We start from the raw sequence: 27,809 nt of genomic DNA on the forward strand, positions 1-27,809 counted from the left end.
AGGAGCGTCCCACATTGAGTATTCACAACATTCGGTCCAAAATCAGCAGGATTTATTGAATTACAATCGGGATGGTCAGAGCCTTCTGTTTAAGCTGCTACCATCTTGAAGACTGGCAACTCAAAGGGACTTCAGTCCCATCAGTTTAAGCGTTCCTGGAGGAAACTGATGCAAGTCACCAGGACCTGCTTTATCACTCCTGTGCCTGCTGGTTGAGTTTGGGCAAAGTGTTTCAACGCCTGTGGGAGCTCAAAGAGGAGATTGACACGTTTTTGGAGTGACTAGGGAAGGATGATGAATTTCCCGAGCGAAGCATCCAGAGCTGGAATTGTGACTTTGCGTTTGCTACGGATGTATTTTCACACTTGAACGAGCTCAACACGAAACTGCAGGTGAAGGATGAGTTTGTGCACGACGTACATAAACATGAAAGCCTTCAAATCCAAGCTGGCTTTATTTTCCATGCAAATTTTGAACAAGTCATTCACTCATTTTCCTGCACTAAAGCGAAGAAATGCAGCAAGTCACTGGATGCACTGCATGGAGAATTCTACCGTCAGTTCTCGGATTTCAACAAAATTGGCAAGTCACTTCCCTGTCCTCAGTCAAAAGACCCCAAAAAAGCTCCAGAGGAGCTGCAGCTTGATCTGATCGTCCTTCAGTCCGACCCTGTCTTAAAAGAGAAGTTCAACTCTCCGAAACTAAATTAAATCTATGCTTCACTCAATGAAGCATCATTTCCAAGGCTCCGGTGGACAGCGAAGAAGATGCTGCTGTTGTTCGGCTTGACCTACGTGTGTGAATAGACATTCAGCATCATGAACATTGAGAAAGCCAGCCACAGATCCAAGTTAACAGACCAACACCTCAGATCCATTCTGACAATTGCCACAAAAAAACTAACTCCAGGGTTTGATGCACTGGATAAAAAAGGAGACCAGCAACACTGCTCCGATTAAAATTGAAAGTGTCTTCATCGTGTGCACGTTCTCAAAACAAACAGTGCACGCAGATCAAACATCGCACTGCTCCAGAGATTGACTTGCTGCCACTATTTCGTCCTTGCAATGATCGTTGACATTTTGAACCAGGGAAACAAATTGAATAGAAGGTGCAGGACAAGTATGTCTGCATCTTCTACTGTTTATTAAAAAAAGACAGTAAGGAGGAGAGTGATGGTGATGTTCTGAAGGATCACAGAACGTTCAGTGCTTTAAAATAGAAATGGTTAGTAATATAGATTGTGCACATTTTATTCATTTGATTTTCAGTGTTTTAAGACGGATTCCAAAGTCCGATATCTTGTTGATATGCTTTTCTTCATTTTAATTTGGAATTCAAGCACATTTTCTCCATATCCCAAGATATGTATTTTCTCTCCAATGAGGTGGGATACCAAAGCACTGCATCCATCTGCTCCTGGTCCGACCCTTTTGTCAAATGTTAGCACCCATTGTGGCCCACGAATCTAAATGTTTGCCCACCTCTGGCCTCGTATGTAATCGCCTTGGGTAAATGAATTACTCATTGTATAATTGCATTGCTCCTCAGTGGATCCAAATTAACCAATCAAGATTCAGTTCCTCAGCAACCAGTTCACTGAACAAATCAGATTCAGCTTTATTGGCCAAGTATGTAACAACACACAAGGAATTTGTCCCCGGTAGTTTGTGCTAACCTAGTGCAACATACATGTTGAATATGCAGAACAATAGACATTCAACTGACAGGAAGCTTTTTTTTTCTTATAATAACTCACAGTTGTGCAAAGTTTTGCAAGGATGCCCATTTACAGCAGTTAGCATGTCCTTAAGAGTGATAGTCCAGTGCAATGACAATTGTGCAACGTTGTCAAGATTTAAGAATTGTATGCAGTTTAAAATGACATGTTTTGCAATCGTCTATCGTATATAATGCAAACATTTATTTGCCCAACAGGGTGTGAAAATAACAACACAAGGCAGAAAACTGGAAGCATGTTGCAGTGGAATTGTAGGTTAGCTGTTCAAGAATTTAATAACTTAATTGCAAAAGTGAAGAAATTGCTGGAATGCCTGTTTGTTTTGATATGCATTGATTGGTAACATCCACCCATAGTAAGAAGCTGGAAAAGCTGGTGGCCAGGATGTATAGGGTCCGATAGGATCCTGTCCGCTCTTGTCTTGGTTCGAGTGGCATGCTAGTCATACATGAATAGAGTGGTTCCGACAATCAGTTCACCAGTTTTGATTGTCCGTTGTGGTCAGTTTGTCCTTTTTTTTGTGGCAACCCTAAAACGAGAGTAGTGATTCGATGATCGCTGTGTAGAAATGTCTCAGCAGCTCTTGTGGCAGGCTGTGCTTCCTCAGAACTTGCAATAAGTACATCCTTGTTGGCCTTTTTTGAGGATGGAGTTAATGTTTTTTGCCAACTTTGGGACCTGTTAGACTAATTCCCGAGAACTTGAAGGTCTTGACTGTTCACACAAGACAGTCAGACAGCATTAGAAGCAGCTGTGGTGAAGTGTCCAGTTTCTGTTGGCCACATCAAAGCTCCACCCTCTCAACTTCCTCTCAATAAGCAGACTCGTCACTGTCTTTGATGAGGTTAGGGTTAGAACTAACCCTACAACTGGTGGTTGGAGGTGCAGTCATTCATGTAGAGCGAAAAGAGCAGAGGGGAGAGGACATAATCTTTGGTTGCCGTGGTGCTGATTGTGCGTGTGGATGAGGTGGTGTCCCCCAGCCTCACCAGCTGTGTCCTGCTCATTAGTAAGTTGTAAACCCACTGACAGATGGCAGGCAAAACATTGAGCTGGGGAAGGAGGATTTCAGGATGCTGGTGTTGAACACAGAGCTGAAGTCCATGAACGGGATCTTCGCATAGGTCCCCAGGCAGTCAAGATATTCTCTGGTGAAGTCCAGTCCCATGTCATCATACACTGACCTGTTTGCTCAGTAGGCTTGATGAAGCAAACAGAGCCATATCATCTGCAAAAAGCAGAGATGCAATCCTGAGGCCACCATTGGACCCCTCTACGACTCCATTGTGCTAAGAATTTCTGCCCATAAAAGTTAAGAACAGAGTCAATGACAAAGGGTAGCCTTGGTGGGGTTCAACCCTCACTCAAGATGAGTCCGACTTACTGCCGGCAATGTGGACAAAACTCTGACTCAAACTTCGGGTGCCCCCTGCTGTGTCCTGCCCTTCAGGAAGTTGGAGATGCACTGCCAGATGGCAGGAGAGACAATGAGCTGGAGAAGCTTGGAGGAGAGGAGTTCAGGGATGATGGTGTTAAACGCAGAGCTAAAATCCACGAACAGGATCCTTTGCATATGTTGCCTTGCTGTCAAGGTGTGCAAGGATGAAGTGCAGACCCATATTGACTGCGTCATCCGCAGACCTGTGTCCCAGACACAAGGTCTGGGATGTCACTTTGTTAATCTTTTGTTGTTTAAAGAGCCGCCTCAGGTCCCTTACATGCATGGTCAACGGAGGATCGCAAATCACATGCCATTATGGTCAATGAAGTCAATTAAGTCCCGTCCCCATTTTGCATGCTCGCTGTACGTTACTCATTTGTCGAAGATTACGAATTGAGAAAACAGTTCTGATTCAGCTCCCAGGCGACACGGCGGTGGGCAGTGGCCAAGCAAAAATATAATTTCATGAACTGATCCAGTTCAGTTCATTCACAAAAAAGATTTGATTTTCTGAATGTATAATTCGTAAAAGAAAAAAAAAATACTATCCCCAGTCACTTCCTCGATGACATTTGAGGAGATCCCAAAGCATTCCGAGGCAACCGGAGAGACACAGTCCCTCCAGTGTGTCTTCCCAGGGGTCTCCTACTAGTAGGACATTTCCAGAACACCTCACCAGGGAGGTGACTAGGGGGCATCCCAAACATATGCCCAAGCCACCTCATCTGGCTCCTCTCAATGTGCAGAAGGAGTGGCTATACTCTGAGCCCCTCCCAAATGACAGAGCTTCTCACCTTATCTCTATGGGAGAACCCAGAAACCCTGCAGATGAAACTAATTTCGGGCACTTGTATTTTGGGTCATGGTCTTTCAGTCATGCTCAGCTCCTTACTCTAGATGAGGGTAGTATTGACCAGTAAATTGAGACTGTAACATTTTGGCTTAGCTCCTTCTTCACCACAATGAACCGATGCAAACTCCACATTACTACAGACCCAGCACTGATTCTCCCGTTCTATTCTTCCCTCACTCATGAACAAGACCCCAAGATATTCAAACTCCTCCACTTTGGGTAGGATTTCATCTTCACCCTTTGCTGACCAAAGACCATGGTCTCAGAATTGAAGGTGCTAATTTTCATACAAGCCACTTCACACTAGCCTCCAAACCACCCCAGTGAGACTTCAACATCATGGCTTACTATAAAGCCAACAGAACCACATCAGCAAAAAGCTGTGATGCAATACCGACGCCACCAAACTCCCGCTATGCCTTGCCCGCACCTAGAAATTCTGTCCATAAAAGTTATCCACAGAAGTGGTGACAAAAGGAAGCCAACTCTCACCATAAGCGAGTCCCACTTACTGCCGGCAATGCGGACCAAAGTCTGACACCAGTCGTTTATGGATAGCCCGTATGAGGGGGTTGGGTACCCTAAACTCTGCAAGCACTCCTCGCAGCACATGGTTGAAAGCCTTCTCCAACTCCACAAAACACATGTACACTGGTTGGGCAAACTCCCATGCGCCTTCGAGGATCCTGTCAAGAGTTCACTCACTTCACAGGAGTTGCCCCACTGTCCATGGTCCACAGCCAGGAAAAAAACACACTGCTCCTCATGAATCTCAGATTTGACTTCCTGACCAACCCTAGTCTCCAGTACCGCTGAATAGACCTGACCAGGGAGGCTGAAGAGTGTGATACCCCTGTAATTAGAACACACTCCCCGGTCCCCATTCTTAAAAAGGCAGACGAACACCCCAGTCTGCCAATCCAGAAGCACTGAATGTCCATATCATTTTGCAGAGTGTGTCAACCAGGAATTCTGGGCAAATCTCATCAACCTCTGTGGCCATAAAAGAGCTTTTTAATTACCTTGGTGATCTCAAAAAGAGAGATATAAGAGTTCACCTCTGAGAACCCAGACTCTTCTTCCTCATGGGATGGTGTGTTGGTAGAATTGAGGACGTCTTCAAAGTATTCTCCCCACCAACTCACAATGTCCAGAGTTGAGGTCAGCAGCACCCCACCCCCACTGTACGCAGTGTTTATGGTGCACTGCTTCCCCCTCCTGAGACACGAGATGGTGGACCAGAATTTCATCGAAGCCATCCAGAAGTCATTCTCCATGGCCTCGCGAATCTAGTTTTAGCCTCAGCATTCCACTGGGCCAGCCAGTACACATCATCTCCGTGTTATTCCCCAAGAATAACAAGGGGTGAATATGGGTGCTTTTGTTTCAGCTTCGTTATGTGATCAGCTCAACTTTACAGTGCACATTCATGCTAGCCTGAGCTGCATTGTAAACACTGATAATTAGGTACCAAGGAGGAAAATTCACACAGTGTTTGTTGATCTGTGAAATGCATCCACCAAACGTTGTTGGTGTAAAAGCACATTCCACCACCTTTTGTTTTTCCTAAAAGCTCAGTGTTTTCATCAGGATACATACCTTTGCAAAGATTTATTTTTAGGCACATTGAAGCACCTGAAAAGGGATGATGAAACAGTATTCATGTTCCCAAAGTGAGTCTGAGACCCACATGGGTTTGTGAATGACATTTTACTGCATGTGCTCCATTCCAGGTTTGGCCAACTCTGCCACATTATGGAACCACTGAAGAATAAAAGGCAATTTATATGTTTATCCAAGGTCAATAACTTCTCAAATTATTTTATGCAGGTTGGTGTTTTGGCACAATGGGAGGACGCTCTGGTCTATTCCCAGAGGATCTAACACAACCATGTGCTCCTTTGGACTACCATTATCTCCAGTTGGATCGAAGAGATGATTGGTGTAAAAGCACGAGAGCTGCAAGAACTTCCAGTCAACAAAATGAAAAGCTAGTTCCCATCAGCAAGCAAATTAAAAGGATCGATTCAGAGTGGACTACCCCAGATGTCTCATCCAAAATAATAGCACAGACATCCATCCAGGGGTCACTTGAAGAATTACAGAGGACAAACAGTGATTCAGAGAGGCAAATAGATGTCTCATCACAAAGATCAGTGCAGATTTCCATCCAGGGGTCAATTCAAGACGAATCGCTCCAAATGACCCCAATGGCTGAGTTTGCCACAAAATTCTTTAGGTACTGTATGAGATAACATTTACACTCACTATACCTTTATTCCTAAATGTTGCTGTGCATGCAGACTTTAGACCCTAAGGCTCGTGTCTTTTGTTTAAATTGGAGTACCATGTTCTGGTCCATCCAATTGTTTGTCTGGGTAACGTGGTGAAAAGAGACTCAATTAACTCAATTATGAGGAGAACCACGTTGGTTTGTTGTGTTTTATAGCATTGGAATTCCTAGTTCAATCCTTTTTCCTCTCATCAATTTTTTTAATCAACAGGACATATGCATAACAGGGTTGCGTAATTTGGATGAAAAATGTCTCACGATATAAATACTTCATATTAGTCTACTAATGAGAATTTTTTCATTTATACCTATTCAATAAATTACCCAAAGAAAAGTGGTGCAGTGAGCAAATTTTATTCAAAAATTCTAAATTGACTCCAGTTATAGTATACAGTGTACAGCTTTATCTACAACATCAGAGTACCCAAAGCACTTTACAAAGCCTCACATTTCACTCACGCACACATTCACACATCAATGGGTGGCTGCTGCCATGCAAGGCACTGTTGGGCCCACTGGGAGCAAATGAGGTTTCAGTGTTTGGTCCAAGGACACTTCCACATGGAGACAGTCGGAACCAATATTTGAACCGGGGACTCTTCGGTCAGTAGATGGCATGGTCTACTGACTGAGCCACATAGGAAATGCATACTTTAACCTACATAAAGAGAAGAGCACAACTATCATCCTGATTTTAGTTAGTTAGTTAGTTAGTTAGTTAGTTAGTTAGTTAGTTAGTTAGTTAGTTAGTTAGTTAGTTAGTTAGTTAGTTAGTTAGTTAGTTAGTTAGTTAGTTAGTTAGTTAGTTAAAAAGGTTCTGAGACATGATGGGGTTGGCACAGTGGAGCAGTTGTGTGGAGTTTGCATGTTCCCCCCGTGTCTCCGTTGGTTTTCTCCAGGCACTCCGGTTTCTTCCCACATCCCCAAAATATACATTCATTGTAGACTCTAAATTGCCCTGAAATGTGACTGTGAGTGCGATTGTTGTCAGTCTCCAAGTGCCCTACGATTGGCTGGCAACCAGTTCATCGTATATCCTGCCTCCTCCCAGATGATAGCTGGGATTGGCTCAACCACTCCCATGACCCTTGTGATGATAAGCGGCTCAGAAAATGGATGGATGGATGGATGGATGGATGGATGGATGGATGGACTGTGATATGTTGAGAGGTGAGAGTGTAGATAGTGTTTGCAGGTACAGTATATCCACTTTATATACAATAATTGTATGCATATATGCACAGTATGTACATCCATCCATCCATCTATTTTTTTAGCCACTTATCCTCACAAGGATCGTGGGGAGTGCTGGAGTCTATCCCAGCTGTCAACAGGCAGGAGGTGGGGTACACCCTGAAGAACGAAGATCTTGTTCTTTGGGTCACAACCCACAGCCAATCGCAGGGCACATCGAGAAAAAACAGCCGCACTCACAATCACACCTAGGGGCAATTTAGTGTCCAATTAATGTTGCATGTTTTCGAGATGTGGGAGGAAACCACAGAGCCCGGAGGAAACCCACGCAGGCACGGGGAGAACATCCAAACTCCACACAGGCAGATCTGGGAATGAACCCAGGACCTCAGAACTGTGAGGATAATATTTTTAGAGATTCAAGACTCATTGAATAATAATTGTATAATGTGTTTTATTATTAATAAATTATACCTGTCTAACATTTGTTTATGAAAGAATGGAAAATGAAGGCTGGGGATCAAGCGTCAGAACCTTTTCTGAAGCAGTTCAATTTACAGAGGTGAAGTAAAGTCATCACTAACATATTTTTTACAAATCATGAAGAATTTTGAAAAACAGATCTGATTAATTTGCAGGTGCCCATTAAAGAATCCCTAATTCTCTACAATGACCCAAGCAGCAATGATTTATCAGTCCAGTGCTTTCAAAGTAAGTATAATCATGCTAATTTTATTCTAAATAAAGCATTGTGTTTTCTAATAATCATTGTTACCAAAAAGATGTGATGCAGATTATGGGTGATACAGCCATGAAAAAGCATACCACCCAAGCAGACTGTCTGAAACATATCTTGCTGGTCAGTTCTCACATAAATAGTCCATGTGAAACAAAATGGGGGGGGGGGGAATGCTGAATTTTGTTTCCATGTTCTTTTCAGCTAGGGAAGGAAAGAGAACTTCTAAGAGATGAAATCTACTGTCAGGTTATCAAGCAAACCATCAACAACCATACTAAGTAAGTGTGTTTGGTAATTTTAAATAATTTGCTGAATTTTCTAGTAACGCTTCTTAAAAGTGTATCACAGAAAGTAAAATAGATCAAGATTACTGGAAACATAACCATCCAGCCATTTTCTGTACCGCTTATTCTCACAATAGTTGTGAGCGTGCTGAAGACTATCCCAGTTATCTTCAGGCGAGAGGAGGTCTACACACTGAACTGTTGGCTGGCCAATGGTAGTCCACATAAAAATATCATTTGCCTCACATTCATACCTACAGGCAAATTAGCGTTTTCAATCAACCTACCGTGCATGTTTTGGGGATGTAGGAGCAAACTGGGGTACTCAGACAAAACCCACACAGGGATGAGGAGAACATGAAAACTTCCCACAGGAGGCCAGGATTTTAACATCAGTCCTCAGAAATGTGAGACAGATGTGCTAGCCAGCTGTGCACCGTGCCGTCTGCTAAAGAAAACAATTTGGGAATTTAAAGCCAATACAGCAACACCTCCATCCATCCATGCATCTTCGACCACTTTTCTGGGTCGGGTCGCGGGGGCAGTAGCTTCACCAGGGAAACACAGACTTCCCTTTCCCGAGCGACTTCATCCAGCTCTTCCAAAGGGATTTCGAGGTGTTCCTCGGTCAGCCGAGGATCATAGTCTCTCCAGCGTGTTCTAGGTTGTCCCTGGGGTCTCTTTTTGGTGGGATGTGCCCGGAATACCTCTTCAGGGAGGCGTCCGGGAGGCATCCGGATCAGATGCACCAGCCACCTCATCTGGCTCTTCCCAATACAGAGCAGCAATGGCTCAACACCAAGTCCTACCAGGATTACCGAGCTTCTCACGCTATCTCTAAGGGAGAGCCCAGACACCCTGCGGAGGAAACTCATTTCGGCCACTTGTATTCAGGATCTTGTTCTTTGGGTCACAACCCACAAATCGTGACCATGGGTGAGGGTAGGAACGTAGATTGACTGGTAAACTGAGAGCTTTGCCCTTTGACTTAACTCCTTTTTTACCACAATGGACTGATACTGAGTCCGCATCACTGTAGACGCTGCACCGATCCACCTGTTGATCTCCTGCTCCATTCTTCCCTGACTCGCGAACAAGACCCCAAGATACTTGAACCCCCCACTTGGGGCAGGATCTCATCCCCAACCCAGAGAGGGCATGCCACCCTTTTCCGACTGACCTTGGTCTCAGATCTGGAGGTGCTGATTCTCATCCCAGCCGCTTCACACTCTGCTGCAAACTGCTCCAGTGAGCGTTGGAGATCACGGCTTGATGAAGCCAACAGAACCACATAATATGCAAAGAGCAGAGATGGAATGCTGAGGCCACCAGATTATACATCCTCTACGCCTTGGCTGCGCCAAGAAATTATGTCCATAAAAGTTAGGAACAAAATCGGTGACAGAGGGCAGCCTCGGCGGAGTCCAACTGTCACTGGAATCGAGTCCGACTCATTGCCGACAATGCAGACCACATTATGACACTGGACGTACAGAGACCGACCAGCCCTTATTGGTGGGTTCAGTACCTCATATTACCGAAGAACCCCCCACAGGACTCCCCGAGGGTCATGGCCGAACGCCTTCTCCAAATCCTCAAAACACATGGAGACTGGTTGGGGAAACTCCCGTGCACCCTCTAGGATCCTGCCGAGGGTGAAGAGTTAGTCCACTGTTCCACAGCCAGGATGAAAGCCACATTGCTCCTCTTGATTCTGAGATTCAACTTCCTGATGGACCCTCCTCTCCAGCACCACTGAATAGATTTTACCAGGGAAGCCGAGGAGTGCGATCTCCCCATAGTTGGAAAACACCCTCCGCCCCCCTTTTAAAAAGGGGCACCACCACCCCAGTCTCCTAATCCAGAGGCACTGTCCGATGTCGCCACGATGTTACAGAGGTGCGTCATTCAGTACAGCCCCACAACAACCAGAGCATTTAGGAAATCTGCCCGTATCTCATCCACCCCCGAGTCTCTACCACGGAGGAATTTTTTTTAACCCTAGAGAACCCATGGGCTCACATATTTAAAAGAGGATTTGGATGTCTTTGGTTCTCGAGGGTTAAGCACCTCAACCCCAGAGATAGAAGAACCTGCCTCAGAGAACTCAGACTCTGCTTCCTTATGGGAAGGACTGTCGGAATTGAGCCCAGTCTTCAAACAACAAAAGATCAACAAAGTCCAGACCAACTTTCTCCTGTCTTTACAAAGATCTTCAACAGGTCATTCAAACTGTTTGAAGTACCAACCTTCAAACGCTCCACCATCATACCGGTCAAAAAAAAAAAGCAGCATTCTCAAATCTTAATGACTACTGTTGCCCTGACATCTGTCATGATGAAGTCCTTTGAATACCTTGTGCTGGACCACCTCAAGAGCATTACAGGTCCCCACCTGGACCCACTGCAGTTTCCCCATCGAGCTAACAGGTCTGCAGATGATGCCGTCAACATGGGTCTAAACATCATCCTTGAACAATCTCGATAGCAAGGAAATCTATGTGAAGATCCTGTTCGTGCATTTCAGCTCTCCGTTTAACACCATCATCCCTGAACTCTCCCCCAAGCTTCTTAAATGCACCGTCTCGCCTGCCATCTACCAGTTAATCTATAACTTCCTGGACCATGGACAGGACACAGCAGGTGAGGTTGGGGGACACCACCTCATTCATGTGCACTCTCAGCACTGGGGCACCCCAAGGTTGTGTCCTCTACCCTCTGATCTTCTCGCTCTACACAAATGACTGAACCTCAATGCACCCGGCTGTCAAATTCCTGAAGATTGCAGATGACACCACAGTCATCGGCTTCATCAAAGATGGTGATGAGTCTGCGTAGTGACAGGAAATGGTGAGACTTGAACTTTGGTGTGGCCAACACAACCCGTCGTTGAACACTCTCAAGACTGTAAAAATGATTGTGGACTTCAAGAGGCATCCTTCACTACAGCTGCCCCTCACGTTTCCAACTGTCTTGTGTCAATCGTCGAGACTTTCAGATTTTTGGGAATTAAAGGCTCACAGGACCTGAAGTGGAAGACGAACATCAACTCCATGCTCAAAAGACCCCAGCAAAGGATGTACTTCTTACAGATTTTCAGGAAGCACGCCCTGTCACAATAGCTGCTGAGACAGTTCTACACAAGGGTCATTGAATCTGTACTTTGTACCTCCATCACAGTCTCATTTGGGGGTGCCACAAAAAAGGACAAATTCCAACTCCAACGGACAATCAAAACTACTGAATGGATTGTCGGCACTACCCTATCCACCATTGATTACTTGCATGTGACTTGAACTAGGACCAGAGCGGGCAAGATCCTTCTGGACCCTCCACATCATGGTCACCAGCTCTTCCAGCTCCTTCTGTCGGGTAATCACTATTAATCAATGTAAATCAAAGCTAGTAGACATTCAAACAGTTTTTGTCCAGACAACTGGCATTTTAGTTCCTTCACCTCTCTGTCTCAGCTCGCTTTTCAGCAGAAAGTTGGTGTCGTGTTTTCCATGAACAGTCTGAAAAGGCTGTGCCACGTTTTCCATATTTGTTACTTAGATGGTAGACCGTCATCTGAAGCAAATGAAGAAAAAAAAGTCCACTCCCATTCCTCATAAAAGTAATGTTTTTGTCTCCAAACTTGCTCCAGCTTCATTTCGATGACTATAAACTTTAGCAAGGGCTTAAAATCTGACATAATCATCTGACTAGTTTGTGAGTTTTGCTGCTCTTAGACCATTGCTTATGCTTGCACCGTGCCCTAAATTTCAAAATTCAGTTGTCATCTAACTGGCTGCCCTGTATATCAATCAAGTGGGATAAATGAGAGGCTGATATTTGTTGTCATGACTCGATCGACCAATACTACCACCACGATCGACCAGTAGATCGCAATCGGCGTAATGAGCACCCCTGCTCTAAATGCTAGAAGACTCAGCATCTTTGCACAACTGTGAATAAAAATAGTTCCCTATCAATTGAATATCGATTTTTCTTCATTCTTGTTAGTCTGTTTGTTCTTCTTTTCCGTAATCAACATGAATGCCGGAAATGGGCAGCATAGACTAGTAAGTTTCTTTAGGCTTGTCTTGTCAGGGTTCGCCACAGCGTGTCATCTCAGATGAAATGCTCATATTTGTTTGGCAAAGTTTTTACCCCAGATGCCTTTCCTGATGAAGGGGGATTTGGAGACCCAAGTGAGTTACAAACTCACGACACCTCGTTTACCAAACCAATACTCGAACTAATGAGTTATGGCGCATAGACTGCCGGAGACAAATTCCTTGTACGGTCTTCCATACTTGGCCGTTAAAAGTGATTCTGATTTTGATTCTGATCAGTGCACAATCTGCAGTGATGCGGACTTTGTACTCGTTGGTTGCAGTAAAGTGGGAGCTCAGTTGGAAGGCGAAGCTCTCAATTTACGGGTCAAGCTACGTTCCTACCCTCACCTATGGTTACAAGTTGTGGGTCGTGACCAAAAGAACAAGATCCCAGATACAATCAGCCGAAATGAGGTTCCTTCGTAGGGTGTGCAGGCTCTCCCTTATAGATAATGTGAGAAGCTCATTCATCCAGGAGGTGTTCAGTGTCGAGCCGCTGCTCCTCAGTATTGAGAGGAGCCAGATGGGGTGGCTGGAGCATCTGATCCGGATGCCTCCCGGATGCCTCCCTGATGAGGCGTTCCGGGCACGTCCCACCGGAAAGAAACCCCGGAATGACCCAGGACATGCTGGAGAGACTACGTCTTTTGGTTGGTCTGGGAACGCCTTGGGATCCCTCCGGAATAGCTGGATGAAATGGCTGAGGAAAGGGAAGTCTGGGCATCCCTGCTGAAGCTAGTGCCCCTGCGACCCGAAAAAGCAGTAGAAGATGGATGGATGGATAGATGGGTAGATGGATGGATATGTAGGTGTGAAGGTGAGTGCGAGTCATTCATTGTTCATTTCATTGTGCACTGCGATTGGCTGGCAATCAGTTCAGTATGTAGACCGCCTCCTGCCCAAAGATAGCTGGGATACGATCGAGCACTCCCACGCCTGTTGTGCAGAAAATCAGCTCAGTAAGTAGACCTTTTTCAGTCATTCACATATGAAAAATGTGTGTGTGGTCAGTCATGCTCACAGATAAGTTGTGGGTGTGATTAGGGATGGAATCTCAAGACCTTAAAATAGCTTAGTAGATTAATATAAAATAACTGTAAATTTAAAAATAACATAAACAAATACATAACTAAAATAGAAAACAAAAATTTCACTCAGAAATTATAATTTCCAATTTCAACTGATATTAGTAAAACATGATATAAAACAGTATTCAAAATCTTTCATTGATTAAAAATTCCTGATCTGACAAAGTTTATCTGAAGAAAAGTTAAATGCAGTGGTCTGTCAAGGAATAAACACGAACAGTCTATACCTGCAATGTTTTGAAAATACTGAAAGTTTAGTTCAACATAATTGGCATTAGTGGCAACAAGCTAGCAATACATTGTGATAAACATTCCTGTCGGCAATCATGATGTATGTAATTTACGGCAGTATTGATATTGCCAATCCATTAATGAAAGCTAGCAGTAGATTATCTATATCTTCCTAAAGCATGAAGAGGGGAAAAGCTTTCAACTTCAAGATAATGCGTACCATGGGGAAAATGAGCGTTAGACTTGGATCAAGTAAAAGTAAATCTCATACCTATTATAGTTAGTGATGCACGCGCACTACGCCGCGACCGCCCTAAATAGGATGACGGCTTGCTAGAATGCACCTTTATGTGCGTGCGCTCGACATATTGGGCACACCTGAATCAAACGATGAGGCGGATGATAGTCGAAGGTCTTTTTTTGGGGGTGGGGGTGAGGGGGGGCACGCCGTCACATGAGCAACCAAAATTGCCTTGCGATCGACGCATTGAGCACCCCTGGTGTAACTGAATTTCCTTTGACATGGCTCATTATGTTGATGACTTTCAACGTAAATGCGCTCGCAGTACCTGAAGAAGCTCTGAACATGCTCTTTTGACATCACATGCTCAGTACGGTTAATTTGCATTTCCTGTTTCTGGATGAAGACTGATTGTTTAGGAGCAGGCTTGTTTAGTTAATGTTTATGAAATAAACACGTAAATTCATGTCAAGACTACACAAAATAAGTGACGCCCTTCAATATCTATTTTTTCTACTCATAAATTTTATGCGCATGATTTTTTTCATGCTTGACTGTGCAGATTTGCAAGCGCGAAGGCGCGCGGGCGCAGTCGCACTCGTCAAATGTGAGTGACTGTAACTAAACCAAGCCAACTATGAACTATAAATTTGAAAGGTCCCTGCAGCTTTGTTTCATTTTTTTTTTTTTACCCACAATGATATCCCTGTCTGTTTTTCTTGGTGTAAAACTGAATTATTGCTTGCAGAATATCTCTAGCAATGCATGTTAATAGCTGAATGATGGTCCCAAACAGTTTTAAGGTTAATGTTGTGTTGCCTCCTATATTTAAAATACAGCATTAGCTTTTTGGGGACTGAATTGTCTGTGCTTTCATCTCTCAGGCTGTAGTAATGTGGAATTTTAACAGTAGACACCATCTCATCCTGTACTACTTTGGCTTCAGACCAGATCTGTTTTAATTAAAGAAGAGAAAATCGGTTTCATCACTTTTTCTTCTACTATTGACATACCCCGACATTCATTAAAGCAGCAGCACTTCTTTTCTTTTCTTTTTTTTTTTTTTTTTACTTTTACAATTATTATTGAGAGTAAACACAAGCAGCATGCTCTTCGTAGCCCAGACTGTGTTGGGTGGACGGTGTTTACGATTATGAGTGTACCCCTTTAAGAGCGAAAGGGGGGCGGAGTCGGATAAACGAGCAGTATACCTTGTGCTTCCGTGTTTAAAAAAAAAAAAAAAAAAAAAAGTCAGGCTGTGGTTCACTGCGCTGACAATGTCGCGTCTATGTATTTCTACTCGTAACAAATTTTATGCGCATGATTTTTCGTGCTCGACTATACAGATTGGTAAGTTTCAGTGAAGGGGCTCGTTAAATGTGAGTGACTGCTTTTCAATTGTGGAAAAAAAAAATGTTTATGTGCATCCACACAGCTCCAGCTGCAGTAGAGGATGGCGTCTACTCAACCTAATTACTGGGTTCTTCCCCTGTTCTGGTAATCTAAAGCCCTATGCTACACACCACCTGAATGACATCGCAAAAGACCAAAATCATCCTTACCAAGGTACAACAGTATTCATGAGTTTTTTTTTCCAAATGACATCACTTTTGCTTTTCATATTCTCCTATTTGTGGACCCCCTATCTCACTGGGCTGGAGGCTCCTTGGTGACGTAATGGCGACTCAAGTCGCCGCTGCTAACAGAGACATCCATCTCCTCGACGTATCCTGGAGATGCCAGGGAGTCACATTGAAATCAAACATGTTCTTTTTCACTAGAGACATGTTGGAGAGTCCTCTACACACTCACTAAAGAGAAAAGGTTCACTCATCACCAAATCTAATGTGGACACCTATTCAAGTGTCCACTTAAACCTCAGAAATATCGGCCCATGATTTCGGATTTTGTGGACATTAAATGTTTTCCTCTCAAGTAAGCGCAGACGGACACCAATGAAACTTTGATGATGTCACCATTTGAGAGTTGAAAGAGATCTGATATTACTTGCCCACCCTGTATTTTATAAGTTAAAATGGTTTACACGAGCTGGTTAAAAGTTTGTGTGTCTGAATAAATAAATTACATGGGGAAAACAGTCTTCTCTGTGCAGGCAACCAATCAATATAAACCTTTAAAAAAAAAAATCACACACATGCACACACACATACAAGTGAATTCGTTGTCACCTTGTCTGGAGACCTTTCCTAGACATTGTCCTCGTTAGAGCAAAATCAATATTTATTAAATATGAAATATTTATTATTTAATATTCACCCTCAGCAGTTTCGGTAATGTCTCTGCCAGTGAGATAGGGGTCCAAATGTTTTTTTAGCACCTGCAATTTTTGTGTATTATCCTGTCCAAATCTCCAGACTGCGTGTAAGTTGGGAATGAATGTGGAGCTGTGAGTCATTGACATTGTTGGTTGTGTGGAAATCCTTAAACATAATCAGTGCAGTCTGCATTCCATGTTAATCACACTTTTTTAAAGCGTTCAAAGCGCTTTACAATTGCATGCACTATTCATTCAATTGCATAATTATACCCTAGTGGAGGTGCTATTTGTATTGTCAAAGCTGCACTGTGAGAGTGTGATGGAAGCTGCCATTCTGCACCTATGACTCCTGAACCAAGATCAAATATTAGACTAAATTCATTCAAGAACAATATTTGGTAAGTGTCTTGCCCAGGTAGGAGTTCATACATTTACCCACTGAATCTCATTTAAATCAATGACTTCCAACCTTTATGGAGTCAAGGCACATATTTTTACAAATGAAAAATCTCCTGGCACACCAACAAACATGTCATAAAAAAGTAGATACATTAATTACTGTATCTACTTCTTGCCATCTAACAGAAGATCATGTAATTTTTCTGTCTGTCACTATAACTCACTATCCGTCTGTCACTATAACTCACTGTCATAAATATAAGGAAGCATAAGGAAAGATCCATCCACCCATCTTCTACTGTTTCTCTGAGTCACATCATCGGGGGTGCAGCAGCTCTAGCAGGGATAGACTTCCCTTTCCCCAGCCCCTTCCGGAGGGATCCCGAGGCATTCCAAGGCCAGTCCAGAGACAGTCTCTTCAGTGTGTCCTGGGTCGTCCCCGGGGTCCCTTTCCAGTGGGACATTCCCGGAACACCTTACCAGAGAGGCGTCCGGGATGCATGCGGATAAGATCCCCCAGCCACCTCATCTGGCTCCTTTAAATGCGGAAGAGCAGTGGTTGGACACTGAGGCCCTCCTGGATGACTGAGCTTATCACCCTATCTTTAAGGGAGAACCTGGATACCCTGCAGGGGAAACTCACTCCAGCCACTTGTATCCGGGATCTTGGTCTTTTGGTCATGACCCACACCTCGTGACCATGGATAAGTGTAGAAACATAGATCGACTGGTAAATTAAGAGCTTCGGCTTTCGACTTTTCTGCCTTTTTACCACAATGGACTGATACAAAGCCAGATCACTGCAGATGCTGCACCAATCCGCCTGTCGATCTCCAGCTCCACTCTTCCCTCACTCATGAACAAGACCCCAAGACACTTGAACTCCTCTACCTCGGGGAGGATCTCATCCCTGATCCGTAGAGGGCACACGACCCTTTTCCAACTGAGGACCATAGTCTCAGATTTGAAGGTGCTGAGTCTCATTCCAGCTGCTTCACACTGGGCTGCGCACCACTTCAGTGAGCATTGGAGATGATGACTTGATGAAGCCAACAGAACCACATAATATGCAAAGAGCAGAGATGCAATGCTGAGGCCACCAAACGGGACACCCTCTACGCCTCCACTGCACCTAAAAAAATCTGTCCATAAAAGTTATGAACAAAATGGGTGACAAAGGCCAGCTTTGGTGGAGTCCAACTCTCGGTACAACATTCTCCCAAAGAACCCCGCACAGGACTCTCCGAGGGGTATGGTCAAACGTCTCGTCCAAGTTCACAAAATACATTTAGACAAGTTGGGCGAACTCCCATGCACCGTCGAGGATCCTGCCGAGGGGATATAACTGGTCCACTGTTCCACGGCCAGGGTGAACCCTAGATCACTCCTCCGGAATCTGAGATTCGACTTCCCAATGGACCCCCCTCTCAAGATACATTATTTCTGATGAAGAAATAAATTCTTGAGCAATTACATAAAATTGTATTATTCCCTATGCCACACCTGAAGAGCACTAACAGCACACTAATGTGTGCCTGCACAGTGCTTGAGAAGTTATTTTAATCTTCAAAACAGGACACATTAAAGTTACTTTCATGAACAAATATGTATTCGGCCAGTCAGGCCATGTGGACAACTCTGGCTACAAAAAAGCAGTCTATGACCTTTTTTGTACCACGGACTAGTTTTGGACAGCGTTGAGAAAATTCTCGTCCACTATCCAGCATCTCAATAGGTGGAAACAGTGCACCGTCAACTCTGTGTATTGTGGAGATGGAGTGCTGCTGACCTTAACTTGGGACGTTGTGAGTCCTTCGCCCAAATACTTTGAAGACCCCCAAAATTCTACCATTATGCCTTCCTACTGTATGGTGAAGAAGAGTCTCGGGACTCCGAAGTGGCTCTTAAACCTCTGGGGTGAAGGTTACCGAGGTAGTTGGTCCCAGGGGTGGATATGATCCGCCTAGAGTTTCTAAAGAATCTGGATGTTGTGGGGCTTTCTTGAATGACTCAATTCTGCAACATCACATGTTCATTGGGACAATAGCTCTAGATTGGCAGAGATGCGTCCGTCAGGAGATTCAGGAGGGTAACTGTGTTTTTTGTTTTTTTTGGACCAGTGTACCAGTTCTACAACCTCAACCTCTATCATAGGTAAGGGGACTTACGACCTTTTGATTAAGAGATTCTTCTGCAAGTGCAGGACTTCAAGTATCTTTGGTTCATGGTCATGAGTGAGGGAACAAGATATGGGGAGATTGACAGATGGTTTGGTGCAGCTTCTTCATTTATGTAGAATCTGTATGGGTCTGTCATGGTGAAGAACAAGACATAGCGGAAGAAGTTCAGTAATTCAGAACGGAGTCAGAGTCAAGCCACTGCTCCTCTGTATCAAGAGGAGTCTTATGAGGTGATTAGACATCTGATTATGATGTCTCTAGGATGCCTTCCTGATAAAATGTTTCAGGTACATCCGACTGAGAGGAACCCCCGAGGACAACCCAGGACATGGTGGAGAGACTATGTCTCTTGGCTGGCATGGGAACAACTCGGGATCCTTCTGGAAGTTCTGGATAAATCGGTGGGGAGAGGGAAGTCTTGTCTTCCCTGCTTTAGCAAGGTCAACCTGACCCTGAATGAGCAGAAGAAGATGGATGGATGGAAGGACAGACAGAAAGACAGATGAAAAAAATGAACAGCCCAACCCACCGGCCCACCAACCAACTGACCTAAATCAACCAGTTTTGGTGAAAGATATTTTCTTAGAAACCCCCTCCCAAACAAGGTTACGTATTTGTCACTCACCATGAAACCATTGCGATGAATGTTGGAATTGGCCTCTTAAAAAAGACAGTCCAATCGAAAAAAAAAAAAAAACAACAACAAAAAATATTCAAAATGTTGTGAGGGAACGTAATTAGTTAAGAATCAATTTTCATTGTTGCAGGCAAGACCGGAAACAAATATCACAAGTAAAATATTGTAATCACCAAATCACTCAAGTCAAAATATTTTTTGTTCAGTTTCTCTGTGCAGTACATTGGTTGGATACCCAACGCTACATTAGATAATTGAGATTATAAGCACTGGTCAGGGATTGCTTTGTCTAGCTTGAAGGATGACCCTTCACGCCAATATTAGAATGTGCCAACAATGACATATTGGACAAGATAAAAAAAAATTAAAAATTGTGACTGTAGCAATTTAAATACATTCAGTAGGTAAGCGCATATGGATTTGTGATTTAGGAAGACAATTTTTGGGTGAAATTAATTTGTTAAAGATGAAAGCAGAGGTTCACTTCCGGTTTAGTCCAATTTACGTGTTACTATTAAAATCAGACTATTTTCTCTCCAAAAGGAACAACAAGTCTCCTTTTAGATGTGTTAAACTTTAGGAAAAAGTGACAAAAAAACCCCTCTGTCTCATATTTTAAAGGTTGCTTCATTTTATGAAATACGAATCTGAAATTACAGAGGCTTCATTATTAAATACAAAACACACACACACACAACATACACAATATGGTGCAATTTTCGAGAATGTTTAATGACATCTGAAGGAAAATACACAAGAGTATAACTATCCGAAGAAAATAATGTGAAGGATTAAAACAAGATAGGATCATATATGGGCTAAAGTTGAAAACGTCAGTGTTTAATGCATTCAGTCCAAATGAGAGAGAGAGAAAGAGAGCGAGAGAGACAGAGAGATTTTGTTGAGAAGTTGAGCTTTTGTGTGGAAATTATTTGGCACTAATATGGTACATTGTAGCAACGCTTGATGTGCCGTACTCACTACCGTAGAGCAGTTGGTTGGTGGGAATGGTTTTTCACCGGACATCTAAGGAGGAAAATAATGTAGTCCAATGGGGGCACAAGCCAGTGCAATCTGTAGGCTGGTGCAGAGGGTTACATCAAAGAAGAGGAGGAAAGCGATTCGTCAACAGAAGAAGAGCAATGCACAGTGTTGGGACTTTGAATGTCTGGACTATGACAGGAAAAGCTCAGGAGTTGGTTGACATGATGATGAGGAGAAAGGTTGATATATTGTACATCCAAGAGAGGCGGTGGAAAGGTAGTAAGGCTAGAAGTTTGCGAGCAGGGTTGGAATTATTTTACCTTTGAGTAGATGGGAAGAGAAATTGAGTTGGGGTTATTTTAATGGAAGAGCTGGCTAAGAATGTCTTGGAGGTGAAAAGTGTATCAGATTGAGTGATGAAACTGAAACTTGAAATTGAGGGTGTTATGTTTAATATGATTAGGGGCTATGCCCCACAGGTAGGATGTGACTTAGAGTTGAAAGAGAAATTCTGGAAGGAACTAGATTAAGTAGTTCTGAGCATCTCAGACAGAGAGAGAGTTGTGATTGGTGCAGATTGTAATGGACATGTTGGTGAAGGAACTGCGGCAACGTAGAAGTGATGGGTAAGTCCGGCATCTAGCAAAGGGACTTTGAGGGGCAGATGGTGGTGGACTTTACAAAAAGGATGGAAATGGCAGTAGTGAACACAATTTTCCAGAAGCGACAAGAATATAGTGTGACCTACAAGAGTGGAGGTAGAAGAATGCAGGTGGATTACATTTTGTGCAGATGTTGTGAGGGAGGACATGAGGTCAGTGGGTGTTAGGGAGGAAGATGCACAAGATAGGCTTAGATGGAAAAGGATGAAACACTGAAGAAATCTGAAAGAGGTTACTTACTGTAAAGGAGTGGTAGGGGAAAGTGTAGCTTGACAGCAAATGATGGTGGTGTGTAAGATGACTCTGGTGGTGGGTAGGAAGATTAAGAAGACAAAGGTAGAGCAGAGAACCTTGTGGTGGAAGCTGAGAAAGGAAGAATGTTGTGTGGCCTTTCAGAAAGAGGTGAGAAAGGCTCTCGATGGACAAGAGGATCTCCCGGAAGACTGGAGTACTACAGCCAAAGTTATCAGAGAGACAGGCAGGAGAGTAGTTGGTGTGTCTTCTGGTAGGAAAGGGGAAAAGGAGACTTGGTGGTGAAACCCCAAAATGCAGGAAGTCATGCAAAGAAAGAGATTAGCAAAGAAGTGAGACACTGAGAGGACTGAGGAGAGCCGAAAGCAAAACATTGAGATGTGACGTAGGTCAAAGGTAGAGGTGATGAAGGCTAAATGAGAGGCATATGATGACATGTACACTGTGTACAAAATGACACAAAAGATGAAGAAAATGATCTCTACAGGTTGGCCAGATAGAGGGATAGAGATGGGAAGGATGTACAGGAGGTAACGGTGATTAAGGATACCGATGGAAATATGTTGACTGGTGCCAGTAGTATGCTAAGTAGATGGAACGAGTACTTTGAGAAGTTAATGAATGAAGAAAAAAGACAAGAGTAGAAGAGGCAAGTCTGAAGGACCAGGAATTGGCAAGGATTAGAAAGGGGGAAGTTAGAAAGGCACTACAGAGGATGAAAAATGGAAAGGCAGTTGGTCTGATGACATAACGGTGGAGGTATGGAAACAATTTGGAGAGGCAGCTGGGGAGTTTTTTTTTTACCAACTTATTCAACAGAATACTAGTGTCAAGAAGATGCCTGAAGAATGGAGGAAAAGTGTGCTAGTTCCTATTTTTAAGAACAAAGGCGATGTTCAGAGCTCTGGGAACTATAGAGGAACAAAGTTTATGAGCCACACAATTAAATTATAGGAAAGAGTAGTGGAGGCGAGGCTCAGGACAAAAGTATCTGTGAGCATCAGTATGGTTTCATGGCTATAAAAAGTACCACAGATGCATTATTTGCCTTGAGGATGATCGTGGGAAAGTACAGCGTCAACAAGGTCAGAAGGAGCTACGTTGTGTCTTTGTGGATTTAGAGAAAGCCTATGACAGAATACCAAGAGAGGAACTGTGGTACCGAATGCATAAGTCTGGTGTGGCGGAGAAATAGGTAGAATAGTACAGGACATGTATGAGGGGAGCATAACAGTTGGTAAGGTGTGCCGTAGGTGTGACGGAAAAATTTAAGGTGGAGGTGGGACTGCATCAGGGATCAGCTTTGAGCCCTTTCCTGTTTGCTGTAGTAATGGATAGGCTGTCAGATGAGGTTAGACTGGAATCCCCTTGGACCATGATGTTCACAGATGACATTAAGATATGCACTGAAAGCAGGGATCAGGTGGAGGAACAATTACAAAGATGGATGCATGCACTGGAAAGGAGAGGAATGAAGATGAGCCGAAGTAAAACACAGGCATGAGGATTTCGTCAAGTATGGTAACCGATCTTTCGGTTCCGTTGATTTTTGTCCTGGGAAACGGTGGGAAACGATTTTTCGGTTCTCATTGATAATGCTCATGGGAACCGGTTTTTACGTGTACTTCAGAATAAAGCCTTAGCAGGCATGAGCATTTTGTCTTTTACGCTTAGCAACCGAGATGTTTGACTAGCGTTTGAGTGACCCGGGTATGAATAACTCGACCTGCATGCGTAGCGCAGAAGCGGAAACCGGTGCTGTTTGTAAAACAAACTGACAAAGCTGGGCGTTTTAATCATTAAAATTGAAGGGGTTCATGTTGGTTTGTTTTATACAGATTGTTGTATTTCGTTGAGAACTTGTTTTACATTCCACACGTGGGTGAATTTTATTAAAAGTAAGCCCTGGGATCTGGGTAACGACACGGTAACGGAACGATCGTTTCCATGAAATGCTCATGAAATCAGAATATATGTGCGTGAATAAGTGGGGGTTGAGGGGGAAGAGTGAGGCTCCAGGGAGAAGAGATAGCGAGGGTGAACAACTTCAAATACTTGGGGTCAACAATCCAGAGCAATGTGAGTGTGGTAAGGAAGTGAAGAAACGGGTCCAAGCAGGTCGGAAAACCCGGTGGAATGTGTCAGGTGTATTATGTGACAGGTAGTAAGAATGTATGTGAGAATCTCTTTTAGGATGAAGGGCAAAGTTTATAAAACACTGGTGAGGCCATCCATGATGTACAGATTAGAGATGGTGGCACTTAAAAGACAACATGAAGCAGAGCTGAACGTGGCGGAAATGTTGAGGTTCTCTCTCGGAGTGAGCAGGTTGGATAGGATTAGAAATGAGCTCATTAGAAGGACAGTTGGATGTTTTGGAGACAAGGTTCGACAGAGCAGACTTTGATGGTTTGGAAATATCCAGAGGCGTGAGAGTGGGTGTATTGGTCGAAGGGTGCTGAGGATGGAGCTGCCAGGCAAAAGACCAAGAGGAAGACTGAAGAGAAAGTTGATGGATGTTGTGAGGGAAGACATGAAGGCAGTTAGTATTCGAGAGGAAGATGCAAGAGTTAGGCTTACATGGAAAAAGATGACACGCTGTGGCGATCCCTAAGGCAAAAATCCAAAAGGAAAAGTAGAAGAAGATCTCAGGAGGAAAACGAAGCAGGTTTAGATGAAGAAGAAAGACGCAGAAAAATAAAACAAAAATAAAGGAGGCGGAAGAGGAAAAATTGTTGTCCCCTCATAACTTTCCTATCAGTTGTACTGGTGATGCCTCTAGCTCCTGCTCACAGCAGGGTGTGTGACAGGCACAGGATCCCAAGTTGTCAGCTGAGGCTCCGGCAACCGATCATGGCTTGGAAAAACAATCAAAGCCACATGGCCGGCTTCGTCCATTGAAACTCTACTTGCTTAGGTGCGGCGGGCGCATATGGAGGACACGGAAAAGGAAGGGGGTTGGCAGTTGTCCATCCAAGATGTCAGAGGAGCAGGACACAAGGGAAAAAAAATCAAGAGCTAGCAAAGGGGGGAGTCATAGGTTAAATACTGAGGCGGCATGTCTAAGAGAACAGAGGAAACTGAAGACCACGCCCCTCAACTTGAATTTTTGTCCACAGTTAAGCCAGTGTTTCCCAAAATTTTTTCCAACGCTCCCCCAGTTGGGAATGAAAATTTGATTTTGATGTTTAAAACTCAGGTTAGGCTTATCATTGTAAAAATTCTGAATTGCCTTATGTTCTTCTTTTGATTATATCAGAGCATTAGACAGTGTACACTGTACAGCAGGGGTCTTAGACTCGTGGCCCGAGGGCCAACTGCGGCCCCTGGGATGATAATTTGTGGCCTCCATCTTAATTTGAAAGATTAATTTTAGTGCGACCCACAGAATGACACTTGTTGTATTCGGAGGTGAACGAACTAATCATGGTGAGGTATATGGCTCTCCAGGGCAGGACATCTGCCAAGCTTATTGCGTACTCACGTCTTTAGAAGAGCGCGTGAGACACAGTCAAGATCAGTGCATCCAATGCCTCGTCGCATTCACTCACTCACTCGCGCATTCATACCTTAAGCCAACTGGGTGGAGAAGGAGCCATGAAGCTGCTGACTCTGATCATAACGATCTCATGTGGACACCTGGGAACACTGAAACTGAAATTTGAGCGCAACACTGACTCCAAGTGGAATTATTACACAGCCCCAAACGTTTTTTTCAAAGCCCACAGTGAAGAGAGAGGTCAGTGATGAGTGTCAGGTGTGGCTCCCCCTACACCATCAAATTGTAAGTGATGTAACAGTGGCGCGCCGGAGGTGACGCCACAACAATGCACCGCGGACATTGGGTGCTACATTAGAAGACATCACACGTTTCATTTGTTTGTGACTTTCTGTACTGCAATAAAAAAATCATTTTATTATTAACTAGACACTTGTAGTGTTGTAATTTTTGTCTCAAGTGGGCAAAGTATAAATGCTATAACTGTTGATGAAACATTCTGGTACGGACATGGCAGCTCCAGAAGAAGTCTTCGAATGATGAATGGTAACAATACAGTGATATAATCCAGTGTTTGATAATTGATAATTATATTATATATTTATAATACTGTATACATTATATCTATAAGGTTTTATAATTAAACATGTAACTAAATACCTACTTTTGTCTCAAATATGCAAAGTGCAAATACTGTTTACATATTATAAACATTCTGGTACCTACATAAACAAACATCCCCCGCTACTTTGCAATTTTTCACTTTTCGCAGGTGTTTCTGGTACCAATTAACTGCAAAAAAACGAGGGATTACTGTATATTCAGTCGCTCTTGATGAAACCACAGACATCACAGACACTGCCCAGCTCGTGATATATGTCTGTGGTATTGATGACAATTTTGAAACAATGGAAGAGTTGCTCACAGTAATTCCAATGCATGGTCAGACCACCACTCAGGAGATATTTCCCCATTTGTGTGATGCTATTGAGAATGCTGGTTTGCCATGGAAGAGGTTTCTTGGAATAACAACTGATGGAGCTCCATCAATGACAGGGAGGAAAAATGGAGTGGTGGCACTTGTCCAAAAGAAAGTGGAAGAGGAGGGTGTGGAGGAGGCCATAGCTCTACACTGCATTATCCACCAGCAGGTCCTTTGCAGCAGATGCCTGAAGTTTCACAATGTGATGTCTGTCGTTGTGAAATGAATCAACCGAATCAGAATCAGGGGCTGAAAGCACAGAAGGTTCCATGATTTTTTTTTTTTTTTTTTTTTTTTTTTAGAGGAAACTGAGTCAGAATATGGGGATATGCTCTACTTCACCAAGGTACGTTGGCTCAGCGGGGGAAACGCATTGAAGAGATTTTTCGAGTTGAGATCAGAAGTGAAAGCCTTCATGGAGAAGGATGGGGAAGTTGTTGCTGTGCTAAATGATTCCAAATGGCACATGGACTTAGCTTTTCTTGTTAAGATCACACACGAGTTTAATGTACTGAACAAAAAGTTACAAGACAAGGGAAAGCTGTCAGTGCTGCTGATGACAACATGAGGGCATTCTGCACAAAACTTGTGCGATGGAAAGCTCAGCCCTCTCAGACAAACCTTTGCCATTTCCCACCGTGCAAGGCACTCTGGATGCAGGCACACCATTCAGTGCTGAGAAGTATTTTGATGCCATTTTGAAGCTGCTGGAGGAATTTGATTACAGATTTGCAGAGTTCAAGATGTACAGAGGCACATTTAAGATTTTTGCAGACTCCTTCTCCTTGGATGTGCAAGATTCCCCTCCTGTGCTTCAAATGCAGCTCATGGATCTGCAGCGCAACTCTGAACTGAAAGCCAAGTTCAAGGACGGGAGTGGAGAATATTTGAAAGAATGGACCCCCAACTTCCCTGAATTTTCCTGAATGTTAAAGATTATATTATAATTATAATAATATTATATTATACAGCTCCTTAAATGCAAATGTATTTCTGAAGGTGGTAAAACATTAGATGTCTTAAACTGACAATTTTGCAAAAGGCAGTGATTCTAGCATTTTCTCAATTCAAATCTACTGATTTGAGTATGTTTATGATAAATGATTAAAATAATAAAATGTCATGTCGCTTTTGATTTTTTTATGCACCCTCAGAGCTTGCATCTGTGTGTCAAGATAACCTTCGGCGATCCCTCAGTTTTGGTGGCCGCCGTAACATCCCTTCACATATTGAGATGGAGTCGATCCTGGCAAGTTCATCTAATGCCTTATACAGTACAGAAATTGTTCAAAAAGGGGCGGGGATAGCTACTCCTCTCACATTGTTTGAATCTGTAATCTTTACACCTTTCAATTTTGCAGGCTGGCAAATCCTCACAAGTCATTTCCATCCAGCTCCCAGGACAGGTGGAATTCCCTGTCATAATACATAGCTTCACTGTAGGTATTTTGGTATTCTCCCACTGAAGGATGAGTGTCTCGTCACAACTTCATTTGATGAGCATATTGTCTGTGTTTATAACAGTACAGTGCTTCAGTAACTCAAAATGGCCAAAAATAGTATTTTCACTCACACTACAAAGAAATAATGCCACTTTAACCAAGCAACATAATCAAATAAACAATTCTATTACGAGAATACAGTTCATATGAAAATGTCTCAAAATGTTATGTCAAAAAAAGGAAGAAATTGGGTAATAGCTTGTTTGTGCTTTCTCTGTATGCCTGGCAGA

The 27,809-nt window shown here is 43.4% G+C and overlaps 1 protein-coding gene across 4 annotated transcripts in view; it reads left to right on the plus strand.

Moving 5' to 3' along the window:
- myo15b (myosin XVB) overlaps positions 1-27,809 on the plus strand; it is a 160,675-nt gene that overhangs the window by 88,958 nt on the left and 43,908 nt on the right. For 3 of the 4 annotated variants that reach the window (XM_061809561.1, XM_061809562.1, XM_061809563.1), the window contains exons 29-36: positions 5,866-6,274; positions 8,021-8,084; positions 8,161-8,233; positions 8,305-8,381; positions 8,463-8,539; positions 15,640-15,770; positions 27,232-27,326; positions 27,439-27,516. In XM_061809561.1, the coding sequence (XP_061665545.1) occupies positions 5,866-6,274; positions 8,021-8,084; positions 8,161-8,233; positions 8,305-8,381; positions 8,463-8,539; positions 15,640-15,770; positions 27,232-27,326; positions 27,439-27,516 (1,004 nt within the window). The remainder of the gene's footprint in view (positions 1-5,865; positions 6,275-8,020; positions 8,085-8,160; positions 8,234-8,304; positions 8,382-8,462; positions 8,540-15,639; positions 15,771-27,231; positions 27,327-27,438; positions 27,517-27,809) is intronic. The other variant, XM_061809564.1, reaches the window with a different exon arrangement.

The sequence above is a fragment of the Syngnathoides biaculeatus genome, chromosome 22, assembly GCF_019802595.1.
Source record: "Syngnathoides biaculeatus isolate LvHL_M chromosome 22, ASM1980259v1, whole genome shotgun sequence".
NCBI classification, from domain to species: Eukaryota; Metazoa; Chordata; class Actinopteri; order Syngnathiformes; family Syngnathidae; genus Syngnathoides; species Syngnathoides biaculeatus.